This window comes from Equus caballus, chromosome 27 (genome assembly GCF_041296265.1).
Source record: "Equus caballus isolate H_3958 breed thoroughbred chromosome 27, TB-T2T, whole genome shotgun sequence".
In the NCBI taxonomy this organism is placed as follows: domain Eukaryota; kingdom Metazoa; phylum Chordata; class Mammalia; order Perissodactyla; family Equidae; genus Equus; species Equus caballus.
In genome coordinates, this window is record NC_091710.1 from 42,506,533 (window position 1) to 42,530,912 (window position 24,380).

A 24,380-nucleotide genomic window follows, 5' to 3' on the forward strand; every position below is an offset into this window, starting at 1 on the left:
CCAATCCATGTGCATGGAACATCTTTCCATTTCTTTACGTCAGCAGTGATTTCTTTCAATAACGTCTTACAGTTTTCATTGTATAGGTCTTTTACCTCCTTGGTCAAATTTATTCCTCGATATTTTATTCTTTTTGTTGCGATTCTAAATGGGATTGTATTCTTGAGTTCTCTTTCTGTTAGTTCATTATTAGAGTATAGAATGCAACTGATTTTTGTAAGTTGATTTTGTACCCTGCATCTCTGCTGTAGTTGCTGATTATTTCTAACAGTTTTCTGGTGGATTCTCTAGGGTTTTCTATATATATAAAATCATGTCATCTGCAAACAGCGAGAGTTTCACTTCTTCCTTGTCAATATGAATACCTTTTATTTCTTTTTCTTGCCAAATTGCTCTGGCCAAAACCTCCAGTACTACGTTGAGTAAGAGTGGTGACAGAGGGTACCCTTGTCTTGTTCCTGTTCTGAGAGGGATGGCTTTCAGTTTTTCCCTATTGACTATGATGTGGGTTGTGGGTTTGTCATATATGGCCTTTAGGTACTTTCCTTTTATACCCACTTTATTCATAGTTTTTACCATAAATGGATGTTGGATCTTGTCAAATGCTTTCACTGTGTCTATTGATATGATCATGTGGTTTTTATTCTTCATTTTGTTAATGTGGTGTATCACATTGATTGATTTGTGGATGCTGAACCATCCCTATGTCCCTGGTATAAATCTCACTTGATCATGGTGTATGATCCTTTAATGTATTGCTGTATTCAGTTTGCCAACATTTTGTTGAGGATTTTTCCATGTATGTTCATCAGCAATATTGGTCTGTAATTTTCCTTCTTTGTGTTGCCTTTGTCTGGCTTTGGGATCAGGGTGATGTTGACCTTGTAAAATGTGTTAGGAAGTGTTCCATCTTCTTCAGTTTTTTGGAATATTTTGAGAAGGACAGGTACTAAATCTTCTTTGAATGTTTGGCAGAATTCTCCAGAGATGCCATCTGGTTGTCGACTTTTATTTTGGGGGAGGTTTTTGATTACTATTCCCATTTCTTTACTTGTGATTGGTCTATTCAGATTCTCTATTTCTTCTTGGTTCAGTTTTGGGAGGTTGTACGAGTCTAAGAATTTATCCATTTCTTCTAGATTGTCCAGTTTGTTGGCATATAGTTTTTCATAGTATTCTCTTATAATCCTTTGCATTTCTACAGTACCCATTGTAATTTCTTCTCTTTCATCCTAAACTTATTTATTTGAGCCTTCTCTCTTTTTTCCTTAGTGAAGAGTTTGTTAATTTTATCTTCTCAAGAACCAGCTCTTAGTTTCACTGAGCCTTTTGATTGTTTTTTTGGTTTCAATTTCATTTATTTCTGCTCTGATATTTACTATTTCCCTCTAAAGGTGTTTTCTTTAAACCTGTTTTCCACTTTTGTAGTGTGCAGAAGGCAGCTGATTCCACAGAAAGACTAAGGCATGTTTCTAACCTTTTTCCAGTCGCGGCACACATGGTAAATGATAATATTTGAACAGAACACCGGGGTAACCAGCCATCCCACCACCTACCCACACCAGGGCTGAGGAAACCTTCATCTCCACACACCTATACCCTATATGAGTCACATCAGTTAGAAAGTTCTGGACCAGGGCAGCCTGAGGTGTCCTGAACTTATGTAAACGCACATACACACACACCTCATGTTACATATACAGAAAATAATCTGGAAATACATATACCAAGTATTAACCATTTTCATCTGTTTGCAATCAGTGATTTCTATTTTCTTAATCTTGTTTATATCTTTTAGTCTTCCTAAAATAACTACACGCTACCACGTGTTCCTTTTCTTGTTTCCAGTACAGAAATTACACGTTACAGAAGACACCAAAGCTCTGTCCCCACTGGCTAGCTGGTGTCCTTTAGTTAACCTCAAGAAAGCCAGAATTTTTCTCTCTGTTATTTATATCTAATTTCTACTTCTACTAGTGTTCCTCATATTTTTCTGTCAGCTATTAATATCATTATAAAGTGTTCACTTATACACGTTTGGCACCACTGCTATATGTTTCAATTCTTAGATTTTTCTGAAATAAGATATTATTTTGTTGCCTCATCTCATCCATTAATCCTATGCAAGCTGGCTGCATAGGATTTGATTGCCTTCTCTTTGAATTTGGCCGCCTTCTCTTGACAATTGCTATTTTTTTCAGCTCTTATTGGGAGTCTAGCATGTCCTGACAACTGTGGTAATGCATTACATGCACGATCTCACTTAATTATCACAACAATCCTATGAAATAGGAAGAAGTTTCTCCATTTCACAGTTAAAACTCAGGTTCAGAGTTTAAATAACTTGCCCAAGGTCAGGCAGCTTGCAAGCAGCAAAGCCAAAATCCTGTGAAGTCCAGCTCTGACTGACTCTTAAGCCCACGTTCTTGGCCAGGGTCTACTTTAGATGCATGACCGATCACCATAGGTTGACTTCTCATGTTGTCGACCCTCATTTGCCTCTAGAAAAACTGCATTTCTGTCTCGTGCAGGATCATCAAAAGGCACAGTATGTGTGGCCACCACTCAGTGCTCGCTGGAGCCAGCTCACAAGGCTTGTGCCAGCTGAGGAGAGCTGGCTGTTAAATTTTCAGGAATTAAACCTACTATTATTAAAATTGCTTAACTTACAATTAAATACGTTAAATTTTTTAAAAGGTAAAAGTACTCAAAACTTATCATGTCCTAATCATTTTAGTCATTTTACTATTATCTATGCTCGAGGTTATTGACATCTATTCTACCAGTGTGGTGGAAACACTGTATATATAAAATGGCATGCTACTGCAAGGTGCCAACCCTTCATTCAGTGATGTCATGCTGGTGACTTTAAATTGGCCAGGGTAGGAGTAACACTACAGAAATCAGCAAATGCTACAAGTCAGGGTTTCTCACCCCTCCCCCTGAAAAGCCAGCTATTAAAAATTACCAGCATATCACTTCTACCACCATTCCCTTGGCAGACCTCATGAACCATAAAATTCTTTTCTGTTAAGTAGAGACTTAGCACCAGTCTTTTTTTTCCAAGGGTAAAAGCACTCACCTCACCCCACCTCCAACTGCATATTCATTCTAAGTATAAGAAGCTCATCTCTGATCTCTCTCCACTCCGCATTCACGCCTCTCCTCTCCTCCCTAGAGAAGGAAGGGCTTTTTAATCTGATCACAGAGGGGAGGGAGGGCCTGTCAAGCACAGCCCTTCTGTTCTCCTTCCTCGTAAGTGCTGGTGTTCTCTGCCTCCGAGGGCAGCCAGCAAGTGGACTCTGCAGCTGCCAGGGAGCTGGGGAGGGAGGGAGAAGCAGGGACAAGGCGGCTTACTCGGGTCCACTGTAGCTCGGTGGGAAAGACCGTCTAATCCTGAGACTCTGTTTTAGACAGTGCACTGCTTGCAGATATAAACCGCAGTCTCCATGACCTATCTGTAAAAAGACTGACATTTTGGTCTTCATTTGCCTTATTCCTTGGCCCTAAGATGGTTCACATCTCAGGACAGAGAGAGGACCATTGCTATTTATTGGGCCTCCTCAAGCCTCCAAATGAAACAATGCATTCCAGTGGGCCACTAGTAATAGATCAGCGGTCACAATAAAATTAAATCTCTTTGCAATCCTTGGAGAATGATTATACCAACAACAACAATAGTAGAAGCTATCAATTAGGAATATGCACATCCTAGGCCAACTGCTTTACACAAACTGACTCGTGGCCCCAACTGTCAATCATAAAGCAGATACACCTCACCCGCAGTGCCAGCATTGCTCAGTTACAAGCACATTCTTTAATTTCAGAGAGACCAGAAACTTTTTACACCAAAACCCTCGCTTCTCATATCAAATTTTACAGGGCTGCCAATACTTACGTTGCCTCCTAAATGAAAATAATTTGAGTTCTCTGATATGTTTATTCCCACCTCTGTGCCCTCTGCTATTTCCCAGACACCAACAGAAGGAATTATATTCTGAAGTCACGTACTGTTATTTTTCATAAAACTGAAAGATCCTTTAGAGCATTTTTCTTAGGCAGCCTCGCATTTTAATGAGTTTCTTTAAACTAAATTTATATTCATTTATTCTTTTCACAAAAATTTGCCAGGTTCCTCTTGTTTTACACTTTATGATTTCTCATCTCCTTGTCCACCCACACGAACCCTTTCCTCAGCAATTTATATGTGCTTATTGATCTCTGACACGGTGCGTTAGTTCATCACGAGGTATGCTCGATTTCTTCTTTCATGTTCCTTTTTAACGTAATCCTATTTTAATGCTCATGATTCACAATAAATTTTCAGAGTCACTGTTCAAAACACTCAACATCCAAATAATTTAAATTCTTCTACAGAGAAGCATGCAATTTTAAGAATTTTAATATTTTTAAGACATTATCTTTATGTGCAAATGCACCAAAACCAATTCAGAGGTGAAAATCCATCCCCTTAATATTTAAAGAAAAAGTATTTCACAAACTCCCTCAGTAACCCACTCCCTTGTTAATTTATGATCTAAGTTCATCCATCCATTGTGCCCACTGCCTCTTGCTTTATCCTAGTAAAACAGAAAACACCACATCAATCTCATGTACTACATAAAATGTTTCCTTCTCTTCTCCAAGCTTAACAATCCTTAATCTTTTTCACTTTAAATCTTTCATTCATTAGAATTTCCTCTCTACTATTTTCAGATTCTCCATGTTGCTCTTTAAATGAGGGGTCAGAAGTAAACAAATCCAGAACTGAAAAATCTACTAAAGACTGTATTGGTGGTAAATGAAATTACGGCAGTGATAGGCTGCTCTGATTTTCTTTATTACTACTTGTTTCTCTGGCAGTCTCTCACTGTCTTCACCACAGATGATGGTACTTTGGCCAGTGTTGTTCTCTATGCAAGGATGAGGGCCTGCAAAGACTCGTGGACAGTGGAGAGTCATGGCCGTGCTTGCAGGACACCCCGCAAGGTGGGGGCCCTGTGTCACCGCTGTTCTCTGCCCACCCGGCTAGCAGGTTTCCCAGCTTGACACGTGGGATTTGAAGTGAGACAGTGAATTCACATCCCAGCTCTGTCACTTACTAGCGATGTGATCCAGGAGAAGCCACTTTACTTTCTTCACCCATACAATGAGAACAATAGTATCTAATTCACACAGTTGTTATAAGGATCAGATGATTATAAAGAACCTGCTATTGTGCTTAATACATATTAGATAGTCAACAAATGGTACCTTAAAAACAAAGAGAGCTTCCCCTTCTTGAGCATTTGCTTGGCGTCTCTTGAACCTTGTCAAACGTCCAGTCCAGGACACCACACAAAGCTGGTGTGGGAAGTAGCACTCTCCTGCCTCACTGTAACTATACAACATGCAGCCCTGTAGTGAACTTGCTATTTGCCTATTCCATAGCCATTCTTCTTTCTCCCTTAGTAACAGAATCATCCATTTTCAACTGAGCCAAAGGCTGCCCGGAATAAGACTACTTACATCTCAATTGCTCTGACCAACAAAATATAAGCAGAAATGTCATGTAACAGCTTCTAGAAATTCTCTTGAATGACAGTGGATGACCTTTGCCACGTCTTTCTCTGCCTTCATTCTGCTTCCTGGAATTAGGAAGTGATGGATGGCATTCTAGAAAACACCCTTAGGATGGCAGAGCAGTGAGCCAGGAGGAGCCTGGGTCCTTGAGGAGGGTGGAGCCCCCAAACCAGTCCTGGACTGCCTACTCCAGACTTCTTATAAGAAGAGATAAGAAAGGATATAAGATATAAAAAAGGAAATGAGATAGAAGATATAAGAAAGGAAAGACAAGATATAAGAAAGGAAAAAACCTTCTGTACTTTGCTAAGTCATCATCATTTTGCGATTCTCCTACAATCTTCAGCTGAATCTAATTCTAACTAATATAAATATGGCCAATCTATTCATGGGGTTAAACCAGTGGCTCTTCATCAGGGGCAATTTTGAGCCACAGAGGACACACGGCAACGTCTGGAGACATCTTGGGTGTCACAGCCGCGGGAGTGCTACTGGCATCCATTGGCCACAGGCTTGGGATGCTGTTGCTGTTCTACAATAAATAGAACAACCCCTGCGACAACGAATTATCCAGCCCCAAATTCAATTTTGCCAATGTTGTGAAACCTTGGGTTAAACACATCTCTCAGGAAGGCTGGTGATCAAATGCCCACTGTTCAATAAAACAAACATGGGAGAAAGATGAGGTGTCCTGATTCATCAACATTCTCCTCCACAGACCTACTCTATATCCCAAACAGTTTCCAGAGAATTAGAACATACCTAATGACATGACGTGACATCTAGCCAAGACGTCACATTGGTAGCATGTGGGAGAATATTACATTTCAAAGAGACTCTCAATGCTAGTTGCATGTTATAATCACCTGGGGAGATTTTAGAACACACTGATGCCCAGGTTCCACTCCAGACCAGTTATACAAAAATTCCTGGGAGTGAAGCCTAGGCATCTGTATTTTTCATGGACAAGTAAATAATTTTCACTACAATACTTCTTACAAATACACTGAAGAATTACACAACTCAGCACTGGATGCATTCCTGGGCCATAATCTGCCTCCTCCTTCACAGGAGGTTCTATAAGGGCAGAACCCTCCCTTTCTCCTTTGCTTAATGTTTACTTTGACTCCTGCTTTATCTTCAAAATAAAGGAACAACAGTCTTTTCTCCAGTATCGTTGTAATCGTCAAAGTTCACTAATGGATGCATCTATGCTCTGAACTTGGGTTTGCCCTTCCTTGACTGTGGTCATCATCCCACCACCCACACTGGCAGTGGGAAACCTATTCAGCTGCCCCTTAATATCCCGCATCAACATGACATTCAGATTTTTGGCTCCTGTTTTGTCAGCAGAGTTGATCACCGCTCCTACCAGAAGACCCTGGAAAATTCTAATTATTATGCCATCCAGCCACCACATCCTCACTCTGACATCTGGGATGCCAGAAAAGAAGAAAAAAGAAGTCACTACAAAAGACGGTGGGATAAGATGGCGCCGTGAGTAGTCCTCTTTGTCTCTTGCCCTTCGAGTCTACAATTATTTGGACACTTATCGCTTGACAAAGGATATCCAGACAGCATCTCAGGACGTCTGAGACACCCACGCGACTATACATCGGAAGGCGGATGGACTTTCCTCCGGGAGGATGTGGAAATAGGTGAAAACTCTCCGACCCCGACGGGCAGCCTAGTACCCGCAAGCGGCTTTCTTCCAACGGACGCCCCCAGAGGATCCACACACATCTAGGGCAGGAGCGAGAACACAACAGAGGAGCGACGGTGGAAACAGGTGACCAGAACCCTACCTAAACCCCCCGCAATTACTCCTAAACGCAGAGGGAAACTTTGGAGTTGCACACCTGAGCCTGCGGGGAGAGTCTCTCCCCACCATTGACGGGGAGACCCAGCCTGGTGCCCGGGGCGCCCGGAGGGTCCCAGAGAGAGACACGGAGGGCACGGAGGTCTCCCAGCTGCTGTTGCCCGCCCCATGGGACTAGGGATTGCCGGAGATCTCGGAGAGGACCGGGGCGGGGGAACTTTCAAAGGCCGGTTCGGCGACCCGGAGGGGAAGCGCCGGAGCTCCGCCAGGCAGCAGACAAAACTCTCTGCCTGCCATTAGCAGAGGGGCCACGCCCAGCATTCAGGCCTCCCGGCAGAGGCCCGGAGAGAAGCCCAGAGGGCGGGGCGACCCCCAGCTGCCGTTGCCCGCCCCGTGGGACTAGGGATTGCCGGAGATCTCAGAGAGGACCGGGGCTGGGGGAACTTTCAAAGGCCGGTTCGGCGACCCGGAGGGGAAGCACCGGAGCTCCGCCCGGGCAGCAGACAAAACTCTCTGTGTGTCGTTAGCAGAGGGGCCACGCTGAGCACTCACGGCTCCGGGAGATGCCCGGAGAGAATCCCAGAGGGCGGGGCGACCCCCAGCTGCCGTTGCCCACCCCGTGAGGCTAGGGATTGCCGGAGATCTCGGAGAGGACTGGGGCTGGAGAGAGTTCCAGAGACCCAGCTTAGTAGCCTAGGGGGAAACCCTACAGGCTCACAGCAGCCTTAGGGAAAGCCTCTGCACAGCACCAGTAGAAGGCACCCAGCCGCCAGCCACAAGGCTGGAAGACTCCAGGGCAAAAGCAGCATAGCTAGGTGTACTAACCACAGACTGTAGAAGATGCCAATAGCTCTCCTGCGACCCATAGAGGACAAGTGAGATTTGGTGGGTGCCGACAGCAACGGAGCGACAAATATAAGTGATCCCACCCCTGGCCGCTGGAAAAGCCCATAACACCGTTGCAGACCCCAAGGAGAGAGCGCATCTAGGTGGGCAACAACAGTAGGCACCTGCAGCCTGAAGCCCCCCTGTGACGGCCCCCACGGCAGAGGAGGGAATCCAAAGGGCCACTGTGGCTACGAAGAGGGGCCCAGGCCCAGTTAGCAACTACGGACAGGGTTCCTGGTTGGTGAAGTATAAACAGCTGCTCCCCCCACCGCAGCAGCTGAAACAAGTGAAAGGAGCAACTAAACTCTATCTCCATGCAGAGGCACAAATCAACATCATCAAGCAATATGAAAAAATACATTAAATCTCCAGAACAGAAAGAAAGTAACAAATACACAGAAAACAATCCCAAAGAAAATGAGATATATAACCTAAATGATGATGACTTCAAAACAGCCATCATTAGGATTCTCAATGAGTTAAGAGAGAATTCTGACCGACAACTCAACGAGTTCAGGAGCTATGTCACAAAAGAGTTTGATACGATAAAGAAGAACCAAACAGAAATATTGGAAATGAAGAACACAATAGAGGAGATTAAGAAAAATCTAGATGCTCTGAACAGTAGGGCCGATAATTTGGAGGAAAGAATTAGCAATTTGGAAGATGGCAATATATAATTGTTGCAGGCAGAGGAGGAGAGAGAAGCAAGACTTAAAAGAAATGAAGAAACTCTCCGAGAATTATCAGACACAATTAGGAGATGCAACGTAAGGATTATAGGTATACCAGAGGGAGAAGAGAAGGAGAAAGGGGCAGAAAACCTATTCAAAGAAATAATGGCTGAGAACTTCCCAAATCTGGTGAGGGAGATGGATCTTCAGGTGACAGAAGCCAATAGATCTCCAAACTTTATCAATGCAAGAAGACCAACTCCACGGCATATAGTAGTGAAGCTAGCAAAAGTCAACGACAAGGAGAAAATATTAAGGACAGCCAGGCAAAAGAAACTAACCTACAAAGGAACCCCCATCAGGCTATCAGCAGATTTCTCAGCAGAAACTTTACAGGCTAGAAGAGAGTGGAATGATATATTCAAAAATCTGAAGGACAAAAACCTACAGCCGAGAATTCTCTACCCAGCGAAAATATCCTTCAAATACGATGGAGAAATAAAAACTTTCCCAGATAAACAAAAATTAAGGGAGTTCATTGCCACAAAACCTCCTCTTCAGGAAATCCTCAGGAAAACCCTCATTCCTGAAAAATCCAAAAAAGGAAAGGGGCTACAAAACCAAGAGCAGAGGAGATAAGTAGAAGGACAACAACAGAGAGTAGCAGCTCTACATCAGAACAGATTAAACCATGGGACGAGAAACAAAGGAAACTGAAGAAAACCAGAAAACAAGACACAAAATGGTAGTGGTAGGCCCCCACGTCTCAATAATCACTCTAAATGTAAATGGATTGAACTCCCCAATCAAAAGACACAGAGTGGCAGGATGGATCAAAGAACAAGATCCAACAATATGCTGCCTCCAGGAAACACACCTCAGCCCCAAAGACAAACACAGACTCAGAGTGAAGGGATGGAGAACAATACTCCAAGCTAATAATGAACAAAAGAAAGCAGGTGTCGCTATACTAATATCAGACAAGGTAGATTTCAAAACAAAACAGATAAAGAAAGATAAAGAGGGACAGTATATAATGATAAAAGGGACTCTCCACCAAGAAGACATAACACTTATAAATATATACGCACCCAACACAGGAGCACCAAAATTTGTAAAGCAACTCTTAATAGAACTAAAAGAAGACATCAACAACAATACAATAATAGTAGGGGACCTCAACACACCATTAACACCAATGGACAGAACATCCAGACAGAAAATCAACAAGGAAATAATAGAATTAAATGAAAAATTAGACCAGATGGACTTAATAGATATATATAGAACACTTCATCCAAAAACAGCAGGTTACACATTCTTCTCAAGTGCACATGGAACATTCTCAAGGATTGACCATATTTTGGGAACCAAAGCAAACATCAATAAATACAAGAGAGTTGAAATAATATCAAGCATCTTTTCTGATCATAACGCTATTAAACTAGAAATCAACTACAAGAAAAAAGCAGAGAAAGGTGCAAAAATGTGGAGACTAAACAACACGCTTCTCAACAAACAATGGATCATTGAAGAAATTAAAGAAGAAATCAAATATTATCTGGAGACAAAAGAAAATGAGAACACGACATACCAAATCATTTGGGATGCAGCAAAAGCAGTCCTAAGAGGGAAATTCATCGCAATACAGGCTCACCTCACTAAACAAGAAAAAGCTCACATAAGCAACCTCAAACGACACCTAACAGAACTAGAAAAAGAAGAACAAACAAAGCCCAGAGTCAGTAGAAGGAGGGAAATAATAAAAATAAGAGCAGAAATAAACGATATTGAAACAAAAAAGACAATAGAAAGGATCAATGAAACAAAGAGTTGGTTCTTCGAAAGAATTAACAAAATTGACAAACCCCTAGCCAGACTCACCAAGAAAAGAAGAGAGAAATCGCAAATTAATAAAATCAGGAATGACAGAGGAGAAATCACAACAGATACCAATGAAATACAAGAGATCATAAGAGAATACTATGAAAAACTATATGCCAACAAATTGAACAACCTGGAAGAAATGGACAAATTCCTAGACTCCTACAATCTCCCCAAACTGAATCAGGAAGAAATGGAGAATCTGAATAGACCAATCACAAGTAAGGAAATAGAAACGGTAATCAAAAACCTCCCCAAAAACAAGAGTCCAGGACCAGACGGCTTCTCTGGAGAATTCTACCAAACATTCAAAGAAGACTTAATACCTATTCTCCTCAAACTGTTCCAGAAAATTGAGAAAGATGGAGAACTCCCTAACACATTCTATGAAGCCAACATCACTCTGATCCCCAAACCTGACAAGGACAACACAAAGAAGGAGAACTACAGGCCGATATCACTGATGAACATAGATGCAAAAATCCTCAACAAAATTTTGGCAAACCGATTACAGCAATACATCAAAAAGATTATACACCATGATCAAGTGGGATTTATACCAGGGACACAGGGATGGTTCAACATCCGCAAGTCAATCAACGTGATACACTACATCAACAAAATGAAAAACAAAAACCACATGATCATCTCAATAGATGCAGAGAAAGCATTCGACAAGATCCAACACCCATTTATGATAAAAACCCTCAGTAAAATGGGTATAGAAGGAAAGTACCTCAACATAATAAAGGCCATATATGATAGACCCACAGCCAACATCATACTCAATGGACAAAAGCTGAAAGCCATCCCTCTGAGGACAGGAACAAGACAAGGGTGCCCACTTTCACCACTCCTATTCAACATAGTACTGGAGGTGCTGGCCAGAGCAATTCGGCAGGAAAAAGAAATAAAAGGAATCCAAATAGGTAACGAAGAAGTAAAACTCTCGTTGTTTGCAGACGACATGATCTTATACATAGAAAACCCCAAAGAATCCACAGAAAAACTATTAGAAATAATCAACAACTACAGCAAAGTAGCAGGGTATAAAATTAACGTGCATAAATCAGTAGCATTTCTATACACTAACAATAAACTAACAGAAAAAGAACTCAAGAACTCTATCCCATTCACAATCGCAACGAAAAGAATAAAATACCTTGGGATAAACTTAACCAAGGAAGTGAAGGATCTATACAATGAAAACTACAAGACTTTCTTGAAAGAAATAGGCGATGACATAAAGAGATGGAAAAACATTCCTTGTACATGGATTGGAAGAATAAACATAGTTAAAATGTCCATACTACCTAAAGCAATATACAGATTCAATGCTATCCCAATCAGAATCCCAAGAACATTCTTCACAGAAACTGAACAAACAATCCTAAAATTCATATGGGGGAACAAAAGACCGCGAATTGCTAAAGCAATCCTGAGCAAGAAAAACAAAGCCGGCGGAATCACAATCCCCGATTTCAAAACATACTACAAAGCTACAGTGATCAAAACAGCATGGTACTGGTACAAAAACAGGTCCACAGATCAATGGAACAGAATTGAAAGCCCAGAGATAAAACCACACATCTATGGACAGCTAATCTTCGACAAAGGAGCAGAGGGCCTACAATGGAGAAAAGAAAGTCTCTTCAACAAATGGTGCTGGGAAAACTGGACAGCCACATGCAAAAGATTGAAAATTGACCATTCTTTTTCACCACACACCAAAATAAACTCAAAATGGATCAAAGACCTAAAGATTAGGCCTGAGACAATAAGTCTTTTGGAAGAGAATATAGGCAGTACACTCTTTGACATCAGTTTCAAAAGAATCTTTTCGGACACTGTAACTCCTCAGTTGAGGGAAACAATAGAAAGAATAAACAAATGGGACTTCATCAGACTAAAGAGCTTCTTCAAGGCAAGGGAAAACAGGATTGAAACAAAAAAACAGCTCACTAATTGGGTAAAAATATTTACAAGCCACTTATCCGACAAAGGGTTAATCTCCATAATATACAAAGAACTCACACTGCTTAACAACAAAAAAACAAACAACCCGATCAAAAAATGGGCAGAGGACATGAACAGACATTTCTCAAAAGAAGATATGAATATGGCCAATAGACACATGAAAAGATGTTCATCATCGCTAATCATCAGGGAAATGCAAATCAAAACTACACTAAGATATCACCTTACCCCCGTTAGATTGGCAAAAACATCCAAAACCAAGAACGACAAATGTTGGAGAGGTTGTGGAGAAAGAGGAACCCTCATACACTGTTGGTGGGAATGCAAACTGGTACAGCCACTATGGAAAACAGTATGGAGATTTCTCAAAAAGTTAAAAATAGAAATACCCTATGACCCAGCCATCCCATTACTGGGTATCTATCCTAAGAACCTGATAACAGATATCTCAAGAGTCCGTTGCACCCCTATGTTCATCGCAGCATTATTTACAATAGCCAAGACGTGGAACCAGCCTACATGCCCAGAAACTGATGACTGGATAAAGAAGATGTGGTATATATACACAATGGAATACTACTCAGCCATAAAAAAAGACGAAATTGGCCCATTCACAACAACGTGGATGGACCTCGAGGGCATTATGTTAAGCGAAATAAGTCAGTCAGAGAAAGACGATCTCTATATGACTCCACTCATAGGTGGAAATTAGTATATTGAGAAGGAGATCTGATCGGTGGTTACCAGGGAAAAGGGGGGGTGGGGGGAGGGTACGAAGGGGGAAGTGGTGTACCCACAACATGACTAACAAAAATGTACAACTGAAATCTCACAAGCTTGTAATCTATCATAACATTAATAAAAAAAAAATAAAAAAGACAGTGGGATATCCAACTGTAATTTTTTTTAAGCCTGAGTGATTCTAATATACGGCCAGGGTTAAAAAACACAAATTTAGTACAGTTGAAGGAAGCATTTCTAGCTCTATAATCCTACTGTGAAAGCATCTCATGCTGACTCAGAAAAAAAAACCAAACTACCACAGAACTACAAATATCACCTTTAAGGGGTTTCTTGTCTTTTCTTCATGCATTCCAGCCTAGCAGAGTTGAAAGATTTTTATTTTCTTTAGAAAATATGCATCTATCTGCCAAATATGTATGAAATAAAAGTGGATGGTTTCACCACTGCTTAGTTTAAATAAGACACATGCCCTGCCTTAGGCAGCCTACCTCAAAATTTTACGAAGAGCAATTTGAAGACAGTGACCTAAAATATCAATAAAGTCAGACAGCAGAGGATGCTAATTGTTCCAGAAAAACAAGAGAATAGTTCCGACTATGATTGAAGAAAGCAGCTCCATTAGAGCCAGGCAGCTGATAAGCCTCATCGATGGAGGCTTCAGACAGGAGTCTGATAGGAAGCAATTTTGCCCGTCAATAACAGTAAGCAGACCTGACCTTTGAATAGAGAGCAATTCTTCTATCAGATAAACAATAAGCAGCCAAGTAACAAGATAATGTATGCAACATCACCTACTGCTTTCAGTAAAAAGATCAATCTCTGCCAGTGCAGTTGGACTGGTAGCTTTGCTAGTTGGAGCTGTGCAAGAAGCAGAGAACAAAGGTTAGCCCTCAGGTCTGTCCCTAAGATACAAGGAATAGGGACAACAGCCCCATGGGTAAAAGATACACTCGTGCTATATCACAGAGAACTAGCTGAACTTCTAATATACAGCAAAGCCCGAGGAATTGTCTCATAGTCACAGGTCCAGCAGAAGATGCCTCAGGAAAGCAACTCTGGATGTGTATATCATGTGTATATGTGTATATATGCCTTTCACAGTATTTTCTCCTAAGGTTCTTTGCTAAGCTTGTTGAGGAGACTAAATTCTTCAGGATTACTGTGAACCCATAGATGCTGCTGCCCAGTGCACATGACTCTTTCCAGAAGTCTACAATCCTTGTTACAAAAGAATTTTGCAGCCCTTCTGGGGGAAGTTATCAACATATTTCCCAAGATTTACACGAGAAAGCGAAAGCTTATGGAGGGATCGAGGTCATAAGACTAGGTCATTCCAGTGGGACTCAGGCATTACATCAACTGAGTTAAATCTGAAAATGTATTCATTTTGCTTCTAATAGAGTAGGCACTTCAAGAGTGTGACTATCTAATCACCAAAGTACCTCCAAGTGTCCTCCCATTGACTCTATACACCTTGTTGGGAACACAACGTCTAAGAGTAAGGAGGAGGACACAGAAGAGAACATAATACACAGCACAGGAATGATGCACAAAACGAACACCCCTTCCTGGTGTCTGCACTGCATCACTTCTTGTGGGTGGCAGGTATATAGTGACAGGAGGTGATGGTAGGAAGAGGTTAGGAATCTGTAACATTTCATTTTAGTCTCATTTATCAACAGTCACTGATAATACTACTGAAGATGCTCAATGATCACTCAAAAGGTATTATTTAAAGTGCAAACAACCCAAATTTTCCATTAACTGACAAAGAAAATATGCTATATTCATATAATGGAATATTACTCAGTCCACAAAAAGGTGTTCATAGATGCTACAACATGGATGAACCTTGAAAACACTATTCTGAGTGAAAGAAGTCAGACACAACTGGCCACATGTTGCAAGGTTCCATTCATACACAACATCCAGAACAGGCAAACTCAGAGAGACAGAAAGTAGATTAGTGGTTGCCAAGGGCTGGGAAGAGAGGGAGGAATGGGAAGTGACTGCTAATGGGTACAGGGTTTCTTTTTAAGGTGACGAAAATATTCTGGAATTACTGGTGATGGTTGTACACCCTTTGAATATACTAAAAACCAGAGAATTGTACACTTTAAAATGGTGAATTTTATGGCATGTGAATTATATCTCAATTTTTGAAAAAAACCATTCTCTGGTTCAGCATTTCTACTGCCCCTTAAGTCTCCCAGTGCGCAACAGACGGCCTGCTTCCTGGGACTCCATGCGTGTTATCCTTCCGTGTCGTCCTACTTATGAGATCAAGAGGAAGTGAGGTCAAAGAAAGACTGAAGTGCTCATACTGTTTTTGCTCCATTGCATATGAGAGGGAAAAGGGAAAATTGTAAAAGCAGAATTTCTAGTGTAATCTTTGGCCACTTAGATGAAGGTACTCCACAACGCTCCTATTGTGACAAAAGCAGGTGGTCCAATCATCCTGAGGCAGGAGACACCAGGCTTTTGTTTTGTAAAGGCCAATTCTGGCTGAGCTACGTCTTTATCTACTAGATGACCAACTGCCAACATTAAGGTATTTACAGAATTTCAAATAGCCCTGAGCCTTTGGCAAGTACATCTGGAAGAAGATAAACCATTAATTCTTAACCAAGATTCATTCGTCTTATAATGCAGGAACTTCGCTCAGATAGAAAATGACAGATGGTGCTAGAGTACCAACAGTTGATCACTCAAAATAATTAGTTCTGATAAAAAAAAATGTCTTTGGCACCCTTTGTTACACAATTAACTATGTCACCACGTGTGCAGTGCTGGAATCTTTTGTTTGGTACACAAAATAGAACACTCATCCACAAGTCTGGAAGAAGGATGAATACCGACTGACTTAAGTATCTGCCACTATTGATCCTAGATTGTTATCTTAAAGTCCCTTGGAGTTATTAAATGGTCCATGTCTGACCTTATCATTTAGCAAGAGAAAAATGCTTAGGAATTCAATGCAGACACAATTTATCAACATGAGGTATCATGTGCTCACAAACAATGTCTTAGGAGGAAACTGTAATTCCACAGTGGGTGGTCATCGCGTGACCTTGGTCACACCAGATGCAGCACATCTGGGAAAGTATAAAAGCACCAGGTAGAGGAATACTGGAGCGTAGGTTTGAACAGCATCTCTAGAATCAGAGCCTGGTGTGTAAGTGTCCTTTAAGAATTTCAAGAAGAGGAAGCAACAAAGGTGTCCCGTCATTGTGAACTCTTTCAGTTTCTATGGAATGACACTTTTTTTAAAAGGAGTCAAAGGAAGCCATGGTAAAGATGACCTCTGAGTAGATGTAAGCTGTAAGCCTTAGACAACAAACCTGGAATATTGGCTCTTGGGTTCTCGATCAGCTCCAATGTCACAAACATCAAAAAAGAACTTCCAGATTTGCACGCACATAATCACAAATCTATTACAAGTGAGTACCAGATAGCTTATTCAAGACTATGCAAAGAAAGAGAAGCATAAACAAAATCTCCAGAGATTGTATCCCATAAGAATGAAATTACTTGTAAACAAAATCATACAATTAAACCCATCACTATACATTTGAGGGAACTTAGAACGTGATGCAGTTTACGAGGACACAACGCCATCTACAACATATGCCTCTTTGACAGTGTATTATTCAGACCGACCAGAAGATGAATTAGCATAACCCACCTTAATGTTAACCCTAGTTCAGAGGCAAATGTGGCAAGTTGCGAGTCCTCAAATAGTTCAAAGACCCGTTTTCAGCCAATAGTTTACTTTTCCACCAGTGATTTACCAAAATTAGTTTTCAGAAGCACAACTGACAGATCAGAGATTCCTCTCTTCCCCATGTATTCTCGTTTGGGGACACTAAAACAGAAGGGTTACTAGAGAAACAGTGCTGGAAAACCACAAACTACACAATACTATATAATCATACTGTATAGGCATACACCATAAAAAGAAAAATAAAAAATAAACCCACAACACGCACACACTCACTCCTAAAATATCTCAAGTACAGTAAGGAAGATTGAACTCCACTATAAAAGAGACTCCTGGGATATATTTTAAAACGTTTTCTCAAAACAATTAGTCAACAACCTTTTATTCCCAATCCTGGGCCTCTGCATTTTTTAAGAAAAATGAAAATCAACACAATGTTCTCCATCATAATTTAAAAAAAACATCATCGCCTTCCAAAGCTTTTCTAAGGCAAGCATCTGAGCAGCCAAGCAGGTACGCCTAACAACTGAACAGCTTTCAATCTATTATAACCTAATTACGTGAAAAACATGGTACTTTGAACAAACTAATTCCACTGCTAAAGGAAAAGCTGGATAAATTTAGTTGTCACTGAACAGCAAAATTTACGGACTTCCTTTTTAACCTAAATAGGCAGAGGATGATAACTAGCAGCTATTATCATGCTATAATGGAAGACCAAATACCTTAGTTGCTTCAAGAACTCAACGTCAGAGTTGCTGTTAATGAGCTTGATGAACTCTTCATAAGAAGGAGCGTAGGTGTAGGCTCGCTTGTGATGTTCATTCATCTGTTCTCTGTGCTCCAACTGGGCAAGTAGCATCTGGTTAATGTAACCAGGATTACTAAGCAGCTCCACTAATGGCTTCAAGACTGTGGGAAAAAGAAGAAAGCGCCACTTGAAAAGGTATTCCCTTTTAAAGTAGTTGTTTTTATGTTATATAAGTGAAACTACATTTGGGAAACATTTTTAAAATACCTAAATGGGGGACTCTCTCTCTCTCTCTCTCTCACACACTCAGACACACACAGACACACACACACAGCCAGCTATCCCTCTGGGTATGCTACCAACTACGGCTACAATCAAGCAGTTGTTTTAACAGATGAGTTAAATGTAAAGGAAAAATCAAAGAAAGTCATTTGGAACCCAAGTTGCTAACAAAGCTATCGAAATTAAGTACACTAAGTTTTTTTCTTATATTTCTTTTATAAGGCTCAAAATGTTTTGTCCATAGAAAGTCAACATTCTCCCAACTGGTGAAAGCAGACCTGAGGGGGGAAGTTGTTAAAGTCAATGACACTATTATAAATTCATCCTAAAAAGTTGCCCTCGTCTCTGTGGTTGGTTGTAGCAGCTAATGGGCTCAGCCGGCTACTCCTGAGATAATGAGATATTCAATCAATGCGCATCAAATGCAACGTTATTTGTTTGAGACTCTGAGACAGGAAAAGCTTCTCTTAGATCATATTTTCCTCCATGTTTCTTATCCTAACTAAGCATTTCCCTGGATATACTTTGTTCTGGTAATCACACTATATGGTGGTGCAGCTCCTTTTTCATTTATACCAAGTTCACAAATTACATATAGGCATTATCAATGAATCTTGTAAGCAAAGGCATTTTAGGTAAATGCACATTGGAGTCTGAGTATAGATATTCTTTCCTTAATGCATAAATTATTGGCCTGGGTAAGTCAAAAGCTATCCCAAATGGATGCTTCCCTGTGGAGAGCATAAGGTCTGGTTATCTCTTATAAATGGAACGGACTATGCATTCGGCAATATGTTATGTAAAAAACGTTTATGATGCATGGCCAAAGGATGCCGCCTTTTTTTTTTGAAGAACATTAGCCCTGAGCTAACATCCACTGCCAATCCTCCTCTTTTTGCTGAGGAAGATCAGCCCTGAGCTAACATCCGTGCCCATCATCCTCTGTTTTTTTTTCATACGTGGGATGCCTGCCACAGCATGGCTTCATAAGCCGTGCCTAGGTCGCACCTGGGATCCGAACCAGCAAACCCCAGCCCACCAAAGTGGAACACGCACACTTAACCACTGGGCCACTGGGCCAGCCCCCAAATGATGCCTTCTTTGAGTGACATTTAAAATTGATATTTTGAAAATACTTTAATTCCCTTATGTCCCATCGTATACAAGGCCACAGGTGTCATATAAAGTGTTATCACATTAGTATGTTGCAAAACTAGTATGTTGGCACAATTATCATTGCATTAGTAATATCAGTTACTTATAAAAGTCTACCTTTTCTTGTGAGAATTTCTGCAAGCATTATACGCAAGCTGAGAGACTGGACATCCTTTGAGGGGAGGAGACAAAACACCAGAATCCGAGAGCACATCTGTAGGAATCTTCCTTCTTCATCTGCGTTCCTCAAGCATGCATGCAACATAAAAGGCCTCGGCTGTTCTTCATGTCTAAAAGAATAAACAAACGGAGAGAGAGAAAAGGAAGGAAAGAAATTTCTGGAAACAATTCAGTTACATACCATTAGGTAAAAAATATTTCAAATGAGAAATACATTGGTTTTAATAACTGTGCCCGCTCCTCAACAACGGCAATAGTCAATAATTTCCTCAATCACAGACTAATCTGAAAAATGCAAACGTATGGCCTTTTGGGATTTCAAACCTTAAGTAGAGTCAACATTTATACATAACTTGCAAATCACAGCAACAACGCAGAAAGGTATGACTATATCTTTAATAAGATTTTGGGGTGGGGGGGTGAGGAAGATTGGCCCTGAGCCAACATCTTTTGCCAATCTTCCTCTTTTTGCTTGAGGAAGATTGGCCCTGAGCTAACACCTGTGGCCAATCTTCCTCTATTCTGTATGTGGGATGCTGCCACAGCATGGCTTGATGAACGGTGTGTAGGTCTGTGCCTGGGATCCGAACCATGAACCCTGGGCTGCCGAAATGTAACATGTGAACTTAACCCCTACACTACTGGGCCAGCCCCTAACTAGACGATTTTTAAGTTTCCTAGGTCTCTTCTTAAATGTGATCTACAGCTTCATTTTTCAAAAAAATCTAACACAGCATAAAACAGGGTCACCAGCCAGCTTCCCTGACTGGGTGATCGTGGGATAAAAGATCTATGGGGATTTCTATGAGGAGAGGGCCCATGACTTGATGCTACGTAACTGGACGGCAAAATGCCTTCCATGAGGCACTCAAGTATCTTCCATCCAGTCTTACCAACCCTGGTCACGGATTCCCTGTCAGCAATGACCCCATCCCCACCCTAGGACCGTGAATTTGGAGGATCTGAGTGAAGAGAAGTGCAAAGTAGAATTTTCTACACCTTGTTTTCCCACAGTCTCTTAACAGCAATTCAACAAAGACTGGGAGGCTAATTTTTCTAGTATCTTTCAGCTAAGCAGCAAAGTTGATAGGCTTCTTATACTAACTAATGGCCAATACTGAAAAGAAAAAAAACAACACTAAATGGGGGATGAACACGTGCTAGGTGCTACACAGGAAATGAAACAAATAAATGCATGTTGGTACCTTCTTGACTAGTGTCTCCCAGGACTTAGCTGTAGTTTTGGGGTTTTTTTGCACTAGACACCGAAGACCAGTTTCTGGAGTATGAACACTAAAAAAAAGACTTCCTCATTGTCTTCTACAACAAGCAAGAGGAATTCAATCCTGATGTGCAAAGCCAACAGCATAAACAGAGATTTTAAGAGTAAGCCTTTGTACAGACATGGATATATATGCGGACTTTTAAAAAAACAGTATCTTCGATCATTTTAAACTCTAGTTATGCTGTCAGCTAGAGTTGATATTTAACATAAAAAGATTTAGATGCTGATCTGTCATGTCAAGCACTTTTAGGGATAAATCTTTATTTTAAAATATATATTTGGTTGATATTTTGGGGGAAGTTGGCCCCCAAAAAAATCCACTTTAACAAGAGAGGCTTCATTATATAACATCAAAATCTCTCTCTCTCTCTCTCTCCAGGTACACACAGTCCCTACTCTGTTCCAGTGGAAGGCAGCTAATAAAAGGAGCCCGGTCGTCAGACTTCCACACGCTCCTCTCCCTCCCAGAAGGGAGTTAGAGGAAGACCTTCTGAATGAGTCAAAGCCCAGAGAGTTGGTCAAACAAGCTTGATCTACGGTAAAAGGGAAATTCGAGTGCTCGCTAGAATCTTCTCCTAGCTCTGGGTGGGATATTCCTACGGTGCCCTCTAGTAAATAGACATCAACTATTGCTTTAGAAGCGAAGAAAGGAACACGAGGCACATGGCTACTGTGGGGTTAAGAGAGGTCCATCTAGCCTTCTGGAGGACTGTAGCCTCCGTCCTGGCAGCATCCTCCTTCCTAGGTGTGGATCAATTGTTTTTTTACTGTAATTCCTACTACTTACCTCCGAGGTCTCATTCCTTGAGCAAGCAATAGGACATTAACCTTTTGTAAGTGTTATATGTGCAATTATTACTTAATCTCCCCATCTACACCGAGAAGTAGACAGCATCATCACCATTTTATAGATGAGCATATTAAGGATCTGAACAGTTAAGAGAATAGTCCAAAGTCACAGAGGTAACAAATACGAAACTCTCAAGTTCTGTTCTGTGTTCTCTCAGCCAGACTCTTCACACTACACCATAATCAGAGACTGCAAAGATGAAAAGGAAAAAGTATCTCAGAGATAAAGAAGAAAAATACATGAATAAAAACATTGTTTTCCCTTAACCAGGATGCTGGTGCTTTCCTGGTAAACAAAATGCACAGATTGTTAAGAAGGAGACTACAAAATTAAAGATGCTATTGACTTAACAGCATAAAAACAATCATTTTTAGATTTTCCTGAAACATGCTGTAACAAGACAGATGGGACAAAGGAAGCAGCAGCAGAGGCAAGAATTACATGTGATCTGGATTGGCTTAAAGCAGCAACAGAAAGTTGGCCTGGAAATAGATACAGACTGACCGGAAAGCTGCCTCCACACAATTGCCTAACAGTCAATCCAAGGATGAGTTGCTTTTATTAATGCAATTTATTATTCTCTTGTCGATAGTGACCAATTCAATTGGGTGCTTCCTGGGCTTCCAAAGTCATTTTGTAGCCAACAGATATCTGCACCCCAGTGGAGATTTCTAGGAGAGGACACTGTTTACCTGGGGCACACGAGCACAGATAAAGCCATCAAACCTAGACTCTGTGTCTGCCAGTCTCAGCGAGTGATTTGTAGAAGATGATGCACAGTCAGATATTGGTTCTCAAGGGTTCACCTCCGGGGCACGATCATCTATACGCAAACACCAGTAACCTACCGGCACTTTTTCAAATATTCATAATCCCAGAGAACAGTGGTAGATTTTCCCTTTAACAGGAATCATCAAGTAGAGCTTCCAGGCGTAGCCCAGATATCAGTAAAATAAATCTACCCCTGGCATAAGAAAACTAGAAGCTCAAAGAGAAGGAGTTTCTAAAATGGAATAACAATTCTCTGTTTCTATTATTCCAATTCTGTACCCATAATATCTTTATATTATCCACAAAAGCAGTAATTTCAGAAACTGGCAAATGTCTCAATGAAAAATATATTCTCATGTTGAAATCAGATAATCATAAAAATACTAGATTTCTCTAACCACTTGCTCTTCTCCGCAACCTACATCCATCAGTCTTCTAACTGGAGTTAAAAACACTGATTTTTAAATCCTCTTCTCTACTGGGCCATCATTGAAATGCTTTCTTTTAAAATGAGCTTCCACAGATTCAAACAAGTCTTTGACATGATCTGCTGGGCAGAACGAGGGGGCGCTTCAGGTAACAGACACCACAGCAAACTAGCAGGTGCTCCAAAGGTTTGCTGAACACTCGAAAGGAGAGGCTGGAGCTTCTGAGACCTGAAGGAGGTCACCCAAGAGGCCTATTTCTCCAACTTTCCTTATTAGTTCACACACCTCCTTACTGGAAGTTACTTTCTCTATAAACAGCAGTTTTTCAAAGAGGAGTCTGGAGACTCCTAAGTGTCCTCAAGACCCTTTGAGGGGGTCTGTGAGGTCAAAACTGTATTCGTACACAAAAATGTCATTTGTCTTTTTCACTCTCATTCTCGTAAGTAGAGTGGAGAATCCTAGAGGCTACCTGATGTGAGATGACATGTCACTGATGGCTAATGTACTGTGTATTCTTGCACTTTAAACACTTCTTAGTTTTAATATCTAATATGGTAAATCCTGATAGATATGAGTGGTGAGCTGGTAAATGTTCAACACCTGGCTCTCCAAGGAAAAAAAGCTCTGATTTGTAGCATTTGCCCATTTCACAGTATAAATACTCCCTCTACAGCCAACTACAAGCCACCAACGATACCACTGAACTCAGAGCTGGGAAGAGATGGACATCCTCAGCTCTTGCACACCAGTCCAAGCTGGCTCCAGCACACCACGAGATACAACCACACAAACAAAAGCTCTTTTAGGTCCTCAATAACTTTTAAGAGTACAGAGGGATCCCGAGACCACAAAATCTGAGAACTACTGCCTTACAGTAATTTTTTCAAACCATGGGTTGTGACTCACAAGGAGCAAAGTAAAATTTAGTCTCAAACACCATTTTAAAAAAATGTTAAAGAATAAACAATACCAAAGTTATCACAGGTAATGAGCATTGTTTTATGAAACCAGATCACAATATAATCTCCATTTCTTACTATGGGTCACAGTTTCTAAAAGGTGTGCAAAATGCTGGGAGCAGCAAACTGGAAAACAATAGGTATTTGATGGCTCTGTGGATTTTGGCCTCATAAGCCTGAGGGAGGCAGACACTGGGAGAGAAGACGACGCAGGGAAGAGGCAACAGAGCTGAGAACAGAGAGACGCTGCTGCACAACCACAGTGAGCAACCAAGTCCCACTGAGCAACATCCCAGGGCAGGAGAGGGCCTGCTCTCTGATAAATTCACACGACGGGGCTTCTTCGAAGAGAACGTGAGTTGCCACTTGCCCAATAAGGATGCTAACGCTTACTCATACCCTTCTGCATTTTTCAAATACTTTCTCTCTTCCCTGAAAGCAGAGGAATAA

At 41.0% G+C, this 24,380-nt stretch overlaps 1 protein-coding gene across 4 annotated transcripts in view; it reads right to left on the reverse strand.

Moving 5' to 3' along the window:
* Positions 1-24,380, reverse strand: part of SNX25 (sorting nexin 25) — a 165,387-nt gene that overhangs the window by 103,434 nt on the left and 37,573 nt on the right. For all 4 annotated transcript variants that reach the window (XM_023630939.2, XM_023630937.2, XM_070253161.1 and 1 more), the window contains exons 4-5: positions 19,575-19,747; positions 17,995-18,181 (exon numbers count right to left, since the gene is read on the reverse strand). In XM_023630939.2, coding sequence (XP_023486707.1) covers positions 17,995-18,181; positions 19,575-19,747 — 360 coding nt within the window. The remainder of the gene's footprint in view (positions 1-17,994; positions 18,182-19,574; positions 19,748-24,380) is intronic.